Here is a 13,097-nt window from a genome sequence, read left to right as displayed (position 1 = left end):
AGGTAGTCCCCCGCCACCCCCTTAGGCCAAAAGCCCCCTAGTCCACCCACGCGCTTTGGGGCCAACCGTATGTTTTCACAGATCTTTTTTGCTCAATTAAACTTCAGAGGACACCCCGCCACATCTCTTAGCCGAGGTCAAGACACCAGGACTAGAAGCGATGTCTGGCTCTCGTAAAACAGAGCCGTCGTTTTAACACGGCAGACTGTATTAAAGGGTAATCCTTCCGGATCCAGGACCTATCAAGACTATAAAAAAAATTGTTGAAGGAAAGAATACGAGAAGATTTAGAGAATAAAAACATCACAATGTTTTTACGGCCGTGTTAACTTTCAGCACCAGGATAACAGGGAAGGGAATTGACCCTTGAGCCTACGGTGGATCAACCAAGCCTGTTATTTTACTGGCTATGAGTTAAGCTGTTTTTGTCTTCAACATGGACTCGCAGATCACAGATTTTCTTTAAAGTTTAAATAAAATTGGGTGGGAAGATTTTCAACAGGAAAAATAATTATTGTTGAAAGGATCTAAATCCAAAGCAAATTCGGACCACTTTGAGACACCAGTTCTAGACATCAGTACTCATTAGTGGGGGAAAACCTTGGAGGGACCTTTAGTCAGTTATCTAAAAGAGAAGCACTCAGACAGCCCCTTCATGTATGAGTCACTTCATTCATATTAAATAACTGGTATTTTGAGGCTCTGAGTATGTTTCAACAATAATGTTCCTCCTAGTCTAGAACAGAGCTAAAAACAGAGTAAAAAAGGGTATTCCAGGTCGGATAAGAGATAAATACTAAATAAATAATGCAGAATCTACTGAATCCTCTTTAGGAATCTGGCATTCAGAGTAAGATTTTTTTCTAAATGTTCCATTAGTCATCCCAATCACTGTTTAGCTGCTATAGGGAGACAGAGATTTATAAGAAATCTCATGGAAATCAAGAGCTTTGAGTTGAATAAATGAAATGCTCTCTTATTTTGAATATTTGAAAAAGTCTACAGTTTATCCTCGACAGTTCATAAATTATATGGTAAGCAAAATGTATGCTTGTGAAACAGTGATGACTAGTGAAATGAAACTGAATGAACAGAGGCCCTATCTCCAAACATGTCCTGACAAATCAGATCAGACTGGTTATTATAAAAAAGATTCTCTCTAGCACTGGAACTTTACATGCAAAATATCCAATATGATACCAAAAATCTTCAAAATTACAATACGAACCAGAAATGTCTCATGAACACAAGGTGGTTACTAGTTTTAGCATCTAGCACCAGCACATGGCGAAGGGTATTATGCCCATGCCAGTGGGTTTCCATTGAGAAAGACTGGCAGGATGGCACAATGGTTCCCCCCCCCCCCCTCCCCCTCCCCCCCGCTCCCATTGGCATTCATCTGGGCATGCACATGGGTGCTGCTAGGGCAGATTTTGCCCAGCTAAGCACGTCTATGCACGACCACAACGATTGAGAAGCCGCTCTAGATTCACCCAACTCACCGAGCCAGCGACCTTTCTTTGGGCATTAGCTCACAATGTTCATTATAGCTCCAACTCATGTTATTATATACAAAGTAACATTTAATTAACACTACATAAGAAGCCATAAAGAAGCAGCTGACGCCACAACATTTCAGAGGGTTACCGTTGAAACTGATTTTGACAAGAATATGTCATTTTATAATTCACCTTGAAGAACACTAAAGTCTGAATGGCATACAATCTAAATCAAATAAACCATGGGAATATGACATCATTTTTTCCTAACGATTAACGGAAACGCCATATTCAGTTGAAGTGGAGCAGCAGTTTGTCGCTTTTTTCTTTGTGTTTTGTTTGTTTGTTTGTTACAGAAGAACAAAAGCATGGCGGTCCCCATTCTGCCACTGTTAGAAACTTTCCAGCGTGCCCACTGCATTGCGGATGCCAACCAACGAATCAAAGGCACGCTGAAGCAGACAAAGAGGGTTTGATGCCAACCTCGGAACCTCTAACAACCATTTCTGGCGTTTTCCCTGCCTGCCTGCCTGGCACAGCGCAAACAAAATGGCACCCGCCCCGCACGCTACCACAATGTGGCTACATTGTCTAGAAAGCTGGGCACTGGTAATGGTATGCCAAAGACCGCCCTTGCTCTGTATTCGAAAATGTGTCCTACTTTTCAGGGGCATAAAAAACAAATGTTGGAAAATCTTTGAAAGTCTTGTTCAAAAGAAACGACGAACAAAATGTCCGTCCTATTGCAAATGAAGGTTCGATATGTGGTATCTAAGCTACTCTAAAAATGAATATGGTAAGCTGCCAATACAGGAAAAGCTGATTACCCTTCATCACTATTCATCACTTGGGAAAAATATTAATAACTGAAAAACATATTTTAAAATACTAGGATTCCCCAACTTGGCAACCACATGTATACACATTGCAAGTGGCAAATGCAAAATTCAGACTATTAAAAAATATATAAATCAGTCAGTTAAATTAACACAACCTGTGGTGTGCAGTGTGCTTTGCAAATTAATATTCCTTACATATCAGCGGACTACCTTCGAGACATTTTGAGGTGTGCTCTCTGATACTATTCAACGCAGCAGATGCAAACTAGACATGAGAATCAGCAGCGCCCCACAAAAGACACAAAAGAGGGTCTGATGCCAACCATGGTGCCAGTGGCAACCATTATTGTCTCTCTGCTGAGCCTTCTGCTTCCCCTGGTACTTATCAAACACAAAATGGAGGCTCTGCCTTTCATGACAATGAGCTAGCTAGACTGTCTGTGTTTCTTCTCCAACAGCCAATGTATTACAGTGGATACCTTTCTGTATGTGTTGGCGTTATCGTTAGAGGATTTATTGTGGCCCAGGTTGGACAGGGAGTTTGAAATAACTTTAAAATGCACACTTGTAATAAAAAATAGTTGTTAATGTAGTAGAGAACAGTTACAAGTGGCAAATACCTAAGAGATTGAATAACAAAACAACCCTATTTGCCAGAATATATATTTGCAGTGCGGTACAGCTACGTCTTGTAAAATTAGATATATTTGGCCTGATAAAATGACTGTTCTTGGTAGTTTCCCCTTCTTACAACAATATAAAGATCACTCTCTATCATAACATCTAGAAATACTATGACTACGTTTGAGTTTATAAGTTAATTTCTGTAATACAAGTTTTCATTCTATTTTAAATGTCCTATACGTTTGCATTTTCTTACCCGACAAATCATGTAATGTATATTTTGCAATTGTAATCTACTGTATTTATGCACTATTTGTGAAATTTTGTCAATTTGATTATTTTAGGTAACACATTTGTTCATTTAACATCTGTCTCCAAACCACATTTATCAGTAAAAATCTAATGTAGGAACTCCTTACAAAAATCAAGACTGATATCAACATTTGTCAGGAAAAAATAAATAATGTACATCCATACAAAAAATTTAATTTCCCTCTTTCCCTAAATCCCTTTTTTTAAACCATAAATTCATACCCGTCCCATCAAATTATGTTCCAATATCTATTGTGTTCAATCATCCAGAAATGTACAATCCATTTTGTGAGCACATATCTGTGTCCACTATTAAATGACAGTACTTGTAAGTTGTCAGCACTTTAATGTAGTAAATCTTTATAAAGAGAACTTGGGTGTGCCTAAAAAGACTCATCATGCACAGCGCATTGCACCGGTATTTGGAAAACTATCAAACTAATCAGAAGAGAAAAGCAATCCAACACACACTATCTTGTCTTCTATTGTCTGTGTGCGCAAATTATGTGTGAATGTTTATTTTTATTTTTATACTGGTTATATTGTATTGCATACATTTCACCTTTTTTTTTTCACAAAAGGCCAGCTACCTTCTGAAGCCACCATAGCTGAGAGACTCCAACCAGCCTCCAATGAGGCTGCCAAGATGGCAACAGATATGACCCATGACCTTGGCCAACCCCAAACTCCACCCACCCAACCAGAGATTTACACAGTAAGCCAACCTACCTTGGTCCTGGACATAGTATGCTAGAAACAAGTCCAGCTCCTTGACTGACACTGTAATGTGATGCGGCTGGACGCAAAGTGCTGGGTTGGTGCAATGCGGCGACTTGACGAGGCGCTCTCCATCCGTACTTTCCAACGGGATGCCTTTAAACAGGATGACCATGACCAAGTCCAGGCGCCACACCTTGTCGGCCTGCCGCAAACAGTCGATCCGGCGGATCTTGCCCTTCTGGTCGGGGTTGGAGAGGACGCAGCACGGGTGCTTCTTGCCCGTCACGCTGAGCACAAAGTCCTCGCGGTACTCCTGGCGGATGTCCTTGCGGAGCTTGGCGAGGAGCCTCGAGGCCCACTTCTGCTTGATCTCGGGCTTCTCGCTGAGCAGTTCGTCCTTGACCACACGCTCCTCGTCCTTAGACATCCGCTTCTCATGCTTCTTGAAGTACTTGCGTTTCCTCGCCTGGAGGTTGAACCACGTGTAGGCGATGGCACGGACGTGAGGGAGAAGTGCCTCAATGAAGGGATGAAATTCGTCCTGAAAGGCAAGGGGGAAGGGAAGACAGGAAAAAATTAACAGAGAAGTTAGTTGTCATAGTCATGTCAAGTGACTTCTTCGCAAAAGTTCCCATTCGATAAGCCAGAAGTCATCCTGAACAAAAGATGCATAGACCATATACACATCCATCTTGTTACAGAATACCTTATATACAAAAGTTTACATTAGGCATTTTGTGGTTAAAATACAGTAAAATTATAACAACAAAATTAAAACAATTCTTTACTGGAGACAAACCACAATGTCATGACTGTCACATATTGACTCCTATAAGACAGTCAAGTCTATCTGGTCTGAGAGTTTACAGCACAAATCTGTTCAGAAAAAAAGGAGAAACAGCATCATTAACACCAGTTTTACCCTCTTAAATACGTCTGGGGTTACAACTGAGAAATAACTATGAGGATGCCACTGTGTTTATTACAACCGCCAACAACACAACAGAGCAAAGCCCACATTAGAATGTATTCTGGTGCTGTTCCCATTTCCCCCGAAACATGCTCTGACTAAGACTGCTGGGAAGCCCACATTAGAATATAGTCTGGTGCTGTTCCCATTTCCCCCGAACATGCTCTGACTAAGACTGCTGGGAAGCCCACATTAGAATGTATTCTGGTGCTGTTCCCATTTCCACCGAACATGCTCTGACTAAGACTGCTGGGAAGCCCACATTAGAATGTATTCTGGTGCTGTTCCCATTTCCCCCGAACATGCTCTGACTAAGACTGCTGGGAAGCCCACATTAGAATGTATTCTGGTGCTGTTCCCATCCCCCCCGAACATGCTCTGACTAAGACTGCTGGGAAGCCCACATTAGAATGTATTCTGGTGCTGTTCCCATTTCCCCCGAACATGCTCTGACTAAGACTGCTGGGAAGCCCACATTAGAATGTATTCTGGTGCTGTTCCCATTTCCCCCGAACATGCTCTGACTAAGACTGCTGGGAAGCCCACATTAGAATATAGTCTGGTGCTGTTCCCATTTCCCCCGAACATGCTCTGACTAAAACTGCTGGGTTGTTGGCACGAGGAGCATGCCTTCTCACACTTGCATTTCTCTTATCAAACCGTCCACATTCCAACATGTATTTGCCCTTCGCTGTAAGTGGAGAAACGGTTTGCAGTCCCTTAATGTGTTTTGATAAATGCATGGCACTTACTCCGAGTCATTCCTAAATCTAACCAAGGATGACAATGAAAATGGCATCTTGGCACAACCTGCACATTCCTTCTAGCTCCTCTACACCTTTAATAAGGGAGGTTTTGAAATGTCTTGTGCTAAGCGGAAATTAAATCCTTTCTAAATCCACTTTAGGTAGGTAGGTTAGATTTGTTTTTCCTCTCACATGTAGGCCTTTCTATAGGTAGCTTGTTTGGCTGCATAGTGCAATGCCAAGGAGCATGTCATTTTGACTAAGACAAATTATTATGAAAAGTATTAGGTGTAAATGATTCAAAGGAACTTGTTTTTTTCTATTTATAAAACCTCCTTTATTCATTCACCTCGAAATGATAATAAAATATTGCAAATAATTTTAAGTTTAGAAATAATCTATGGCCGACCTAAAGTGTTTTAATACACTTTTAGCATAAACAATAAACAACAAATCAATCTCATATTCTACCTGTTTGGGCTGAATAAACAGCAAAAACTTAAACATCAGAATGTTTAGGTCATTAACATGTCAAACTCAAAAACTGTGAGACGGCTCTTTTGAAAAATGCTTTGGAAGAGTTAAACCACATATTGTTCTTTCTGTAGGCAGGCAGACGCGCTCTGGGAAAACCACAGAGATCCACTCCTTCCTATATCTATGCTCCCATGCTACATGCATGGTGTTGCTCAGAGAAAGCCACATCATTAATCTGCACTGTAATGTGCCAATAAAACGTGACTTTGGTCGATGAACTAACAAACTGAAGCAAAATCTATCATTAATAACAACTCATTGAATGTTTAACAAAGTATGAACTGATGTTGTTAAAGCCCTTTTGTTCTAGAAGGTGAGTTTCTGAAAGAAAAAAAAGAAAAAATGAGTCTTTAAAATATAAAATAGTAATATAGTCATTATTGCTGTGAAGTGATAGTACATTTTACATTAGTTGTTATAAAAGTAAAGTTCGTTTTTAATAATATTGCCAACATCTCACCATAACAGTTGATACGGTAACAGTAAGTGATATATATATATATATATATATAACATGACATGAATTAGCTGTCCTTACAAAGGGACCATAATGGCATTACATTTACTATTTGCTACATTTTAATAAATTGTATTTATACAGCAACCAATTAAAACCCAGAAAATTCTTCCCTTCATATAAGAAAGAAAGCCTAGTTTGCACTATAATTAAGGTTTAGCTATGCAATATTTCTAAGGTAAGCCTTGGAATTGCATGTGATGCTGTGTAAGACAAATGAGTTGGCAAGGGCCTTGTGCAGTGAACTTCAGTTGAGGCCATAAAAGCCCAATCCTCTTAAGCACAAACTAAACCACATCTCAGTTAATCACTTACTTTATGCCAAGTAAAATATAAACAGTCAAACTGAGTCAGCCAAAAGCCAGGCTACTCTGTCTAACCACTGAATCAACCATATCATTGTTTTCATCTTCATTCACCGCAAGTGGCTCCGATGCAGCTCCAACTGAGTGAAACTCTCTCCTGAAACGCACTATGATTATATATTTTTTCAATATTACCAGGCCATAACCAAATTGGGGTAATCTAAATATATATAATAATCATATAATTTGGCTAAAGGGTAATATGTTTACACATGAGACAGGGGACAAAGGAATGTAGTTTTGTATAATATCATCTGATAGCATGATTATAATCACTGCATTTTGGAAGAGGACTTTTACTGTTGTTTATCTCGAATAAACATGGTAGTACTACACATACTATTTTTCTCACTCTCTCTCACTGGTAACACAAATGTACTTGTCATCCTGTAATACAACCTATTTAATGCACTTTTAATCAACACAAGTAAGACCAGGTGAAAACCATATCCTTACCAAAAGTTACACAAAACCAATGGCTGCTACAAAAGATAAGCAGTATATGAACTAGAGTTTTATACAAAATAAGACCATTTTCAAAGCATTGTTTTGTCGATAGTCATCTGGCAGTGCAAGAGACTATTTTATAACTAAGATAGGCCGACTCAATAAATTGCGCGGCACTAGCCTATATAATAATGGAACATAATTTATCATATGAAATCAAAACTTTAAATCATTCCGTATACCTGAGTAAGACAAATTGGAGAGTACATCATGAGCCAGCAGTGTACGCAAAATAGGTACTTGGATTGATTCCTCTGAATGCCAGGTATAGGCTACCACTTTATCGCGCCATTCCTCCTTGCCCGTAAAGCACCATGCAAGATTGTGGAGAAGTTATCCGCGCAAAGGTGTTATACAAGAACATCAGTTAGATTGTGGAGGTCCAAACAATCCTCTGTTCTCAGTTTAAATGGAGAAGATATGGCAGATAGGCTATGCTTTTCCAAAGCAGCACTTTGAATCCCTATATGGCTATCTCAATCCGAGCCGGTGAACGAGGGTAAAAAGAAAGCCTGCTATTCTGGAACAGTGCGCTTTATAATGTGATAAATTAATTCATAAAAGCATTATGAAAAGTATAGAAAGCGCTGAATATCTGATTCCACACTCTACTTATTCAAACTGAATAGCCTATAATATCGACCAGTCCACCCTCAGTCTGCACGATACTAACAAATCCGTCCCCAATATGTTTTCTCTCACTTAATTACATAGTCATAGTCTATACTCCTCCTCCTCCAACAAACGCATTCCATTTCCACCAGACCCCCCCCCCCCCCTCCCCCAACCACACAAACACACACACACCCTCTCTCTCTATGAGTTATGATTTTATGAGCGGAAGACTTTGGACCAGAGCCCCGTTCAAAAAGAAACGCAATGGAAAATTCCCCTCACAGATACAGTATGGACTCGAGGCATTATTCGAACTCTCTGTTTTACATACAGCTTTAACCGGGTCGATAATTTTCCTTTACAGTATATAGACATACGTAACAGAAATCCAACAGAAATGCCCAATATAGCATATAATAAACTTCTAAAATGCATTTCTCACTCACTCCACAATTTATACAATGGCCCCCTCTACTCACAAACATTTTGAAAGTGCAACAAAAGTAGCTTGATTTGACTGGATGGCACACCTTTAATAAAACTGAAAATAGTTTTGAATTTCAGGTACCCTAATTCTTATTGCCTGGTACCTCTGGCACCCGTTTCTGCAAAAAGCTCAGTGAAGGACCTGAAGAAATGTAACCACTCTCGAATTCATAGACTGAGCTATGGATGCAAGGACTGACCATCCCATGATATCAACATTATAGTTTTAAACATGTTTTGAGGTTTTATAATGTTTGTTTACATTTACATTCTTTACAAACATTGGCGTAAAACCAGCTTATGTTTTGGGTTCTGATGGGGAACGACAGTTGAACTAAGCTCATAAGGCATTTATAAAGTATATTCTTCAAGAATCATTAATTTATAAGTCCAAAAATTGATGTAGCAACTGCAGATTGCCATTGCAGATTGCCACTTTAATTGAAGGCAAATATATAGTATATGGCCTTTCTAAACTATGCCAGTTATAGGAAACTGTTCAAAGGGTGGTATGTCAAGGTTGCGAATGGTTCTGAAGGAAGTTGGATAAACAGTGGACTGGTTCCAAAACTTTGACACACCTGAGATCATTACAATTTCCGCATGACCCACCACATTAACGAGACAACAATATTTTCCAACACCACAACTCATAGCTGCGACCTATGAAGTACCGACTAGTCATCCTGACCCACCATTTAGGAACTACTGGAACAGAGCAGAGGATAGGAGCGGCCTGTCAACGAGTCCAACCCTATATTTCACACCAACTGCAGCACTGACTCTTCGCTTCAACTCCACAGTAGTATGCACTCGCCTAAACTACCATTTTGTGTCAAACAAATAGTAAACACTGTTTTATTATTAATCCTGAGAGAGTAAAAAGCGATTATGCGTAAAAGTAGTCTCGACTACTTCGCCAATGACAAGTAACCTGTTTTTCATTGCAAAGCTCGAGGAGGAACATCGTGTTGTTAACCTTTTCCTTTTCACGGAAGTTACGGCTCATTATTGGACTATATAGCAATGATGTAAATATGGTGTAAATTGGAACAATTACAAATGTGCACTTTTAAAAAATCTAGTTCGCAGAAAAATAGACATTGCTGCAAACGCATTGCCTCTGTAACCTCCTATAGAATTGCTCCATACATTACGAATGAAGATCACTGCCAACAAAGGGGGCAGGGGAGGTTAACGCAGTATGTGTGCCAATTAATTATCTTTAGGCGCTCCTCCGACCAATGAAAAGCATTGCTGTGACCCCCCCCCCCCCCCCCCCCCCTCACACACACACACATACACACACACACACACACACACACACACAACATAACCAATCACATATCTGTTAACGGGTCTTGTCCACTTGTCATTTAAATAATTATATTCCCGCTCAACCAGACCGGGTTGCAGTGAAGAGCAAGTCAATAATAGGAAAAGGCGATGTTGTAACAGTTGTAAAATGACACATTATTGCAATAATAATCCACGTTCACGTACCATTGCACTGTATTGCATGGATTTAAAGGGGGATCCTGGAACCTTGGTGAAACACAAGCCGGTGCCTTCACATTTATCACGTTCAACTTTGTGCTTTTCAGGCTTTTTTCTTGATAGTGCTTGCAAAATCAAAAACAAAAACCGGAAGAGAATTCTTGGCAGAAATGCGCGTAAAATCAAGTCGCCCCCCAAAAAAATCTTCCTTCCTCTTCAAGTCTTACTTGAATAGGTTTTGAGTTGTTAAGTTGTTGTTGAACGCGATCCAGAAGAGGCTGACTTTTTGGAACTGGGCAGGTCTATGCCTCACTTTCCCTATCTGACTGCCGGCTCCGTGCCGCTCTGCGCAGCCAAAGAGAGCTCCGCACTAGAACTTGGATTCTCGCCTCTCATTGGTCAGTGCGGCGGCGGCCTCACGACTCCGCTTAGCAGACCCCTCACTTCCGCTCGTTACTCCGTGTTTGTGGCAATACATCACAGGCTGCAAACTGCTGGACTGGCAGAAGTTGTGGTTATTCAGTGGTTATAGATGTGAGTTAATTTAGGTTACAAGGAAACCAAATAAAACATTTAAGTTATTATGTTATTAGGCATATAATCATAATACAATGTTAATATTATATTACAGGCTATAGCCTACTGGGCTACTACTAATAATACTCTTTATGAAATAGCTTTTAATAGGCATACTAGTATTAGCATATTACCATGATTATTATACCATGTACTTTTGTTGGTTTTACAGCCTATAATTTATAGTAATTTTCAAATTGTACTTAAAGCTACCAACAGTGTGGTAAATCAGTACTGCAAATCATTGATATTCTATTTGAGGCAATTGCATCAATTCTCTGGCCCAATACAGTAGGGAAAGTCAGGCTTGGGTGACTCCAAATGACAATCGATAATGGACTGTGGCAGGATTTAAATACAGTCCACAGACTCTGCATTTTGTTTTATACATTGCCATTGTAGTTAAATATTTTATAATAAAAAATGCTTAGTGAATGATAGGCTAAGCGAAAATAGCCCCAGAGGATGCGAGATACATACAAATGCCCAACAGAACGTGGATGTGGCCTAGAGAGGTCACTGAATCTAACCGCCCACTATAATAAAGCTGATTAGAAAGTTATTTATTTGTTCTATATCACTTGTATAACTCCGAAATGAAAACAAATATGTATATGCTATATAATTTTAAGTGTCTTGCACAAACCTTCAATCAATGCAACAATATTCAATTTGCCAATTAACATTGATTGTTTAGAAATACCGTTATAAGAGGAAATTAGGCTGCTTTATTCAATTACTTCTTGATATTGTCCTTGATATCGTCCCTGGCATGCATGCAAGGGAAGAATGGACTCTGCAGAAACTCACAGGCAAATTAACTAAACTAGCGCTATTTGTTATAGCATGTGCGTCCAATATTTATGCCTATCTGGCAAACACATGTTTTACGATAAATAGGCTACCGGTAATTAAGAACTTTTAGGCTATTTCATGAGAGAAAAATTGATTATTTGCTTTTTCTGTGATTTTTGATAATGCCTCTTGCACAGTAGGCTACTCTATTAGAAATGATTTTGAAGTATATTTTGACACTCTCTAGATAACTTTTGATTTGGAGTATTTGTGACAAAATCTAAGACGTAGCCGAAATAACTTTTGTAGATCTTCACATTAATTTATGTTTATTTTACCCATTTTACGCATGCATTACGCACAAGGTGCCCACAGTTTTTACGTATTTTTTTGCATGAAATGCGGTGTATATGGTATTCTTTGCTATAGCCTACTGAATGCAAATTGTAAAAATATTTTCAATGATAATATACATTGTGCTTATGTCGACCCATATGTATTTGGTCACACCTTACAAAACGCTCCCATGGACGGCGAGAAGAAGATTTCAGTGTGCTCAAAGTCACTGAACCTTGTTCTATTGGCCGTTGGACATATGGATGTGATTAATATGTTGCCTATTAAGCAAAGTGCATGCTGAGTTTAACCATGTAATGTCATTGTATGATATTATGATAAGGATTATTCACTAAGATTTCATAAAATAATCATAAATTCGAATGTCCATTGTTCATTTGAAACCATGAACTCCAAGTAGCATTAGACAACTACTATTAGGGCTTCTGTATTGTACATTTTCTGTCAATTATATTATTTAATACACTCACTGTACTCTAACAATACTCATACTTAATGTGGCACTCATTTGTCAGTAAAAAACAAGCTAAAGGTCCATGCAAAAAGAACACTTCACAAAGTGTTATTTTTGGCGAACATGTTGCTTGTAATTCTCCCGTGATGTATTTTGCATCGTCAATGTTACAATAGATACATATACACATTGGTGCCCATCTTTAGACCTTTCCTGTGTGTGTGTGTGTGTGTGTGTGTGTGTGTGTGTGTGTGTGTGTGTGTGTGTGTGTGTGTGCGCGCGTGTGAATTTGAATGCATGACAGACAGAGAAAAAATGTCCCTTTCCCTCAAAGTTACCAGAAGGACGTGATGTATATTGATAAAAATATATGTGGAGTATATTGATAAATACATTAATGAATCAACCGACTTGCCCTATAGCAAGTATACCTAGCACAGACAGAGCAAGCATGTAAATGAGGTAATCAGTTGCAGTTGCTGGGGAGATTTGGACCAGATTCCTGGATTGGAGGAGAGAAAGGAGAGGGATAGAGAGCCCTGCTGGTGTCAAACTTGGCCTGTAGACTAAACAAGGAGCCAAATAGTGGTCCAGACAACAATATTGACTTGGAGAACAGACAAGGAAGATTGCGAAATATGTGTATCAGACAAGATTATTAATAATGTTACCCTGTTTTTT

The 13,097-nt window shown here is 39.3% G+C and overlaps 1 protein-coding gene across 1 annotated transcript in view; it reads right to left on the bottom strand.

Annotated features, from left to right (window-relative positions):
* The window catches only part of LOC311132591 (nuclear factor 1-like), a 33,640-nt gene extending 25,357 nt beyond the window's left edge, over positions 1 to 8,283 (bottom strand). The window contains exons 1-2 of the mRNA XM_084165846.1: positions 7,819 to 8,283; positions 3,865 to 4,535 (exon numbers count right to left, since the gene is read on the bottom strand). Coding sequence (XP_084021972.1) covers positions 3,865 to 4,535; positions 7,819 to 7,848 — 701 coding nt within the window. The 5' untranslated portion in view covers positions 7,849 to 8,283. The remainder of the gene's footprint in view (positions 1 to 3,864; positions 4,536 to 7,818) is intronic.
* Positions 8,284 to 13,097: the final 4,814 nt, after the last annotated feature.

The sequence above is a fragment of the Coregonus lavaretus genome (genome assembly GCF_964263955.1).
Source record: "Coregonus lavaretus genome assembly, chromosome: 7".
Lineage (NCBI taxonomy): Eukaryota > Metazoa > Chordata > Actinopteri > Salmoniformes > Salmonidae > Coregonus > Coregonus lavaretus.
The sequence above is the reverse complement of the archived record's forward strand: the minus strand, read 5'-3'. Positions and strand labels throughout refer to the sequence as shown.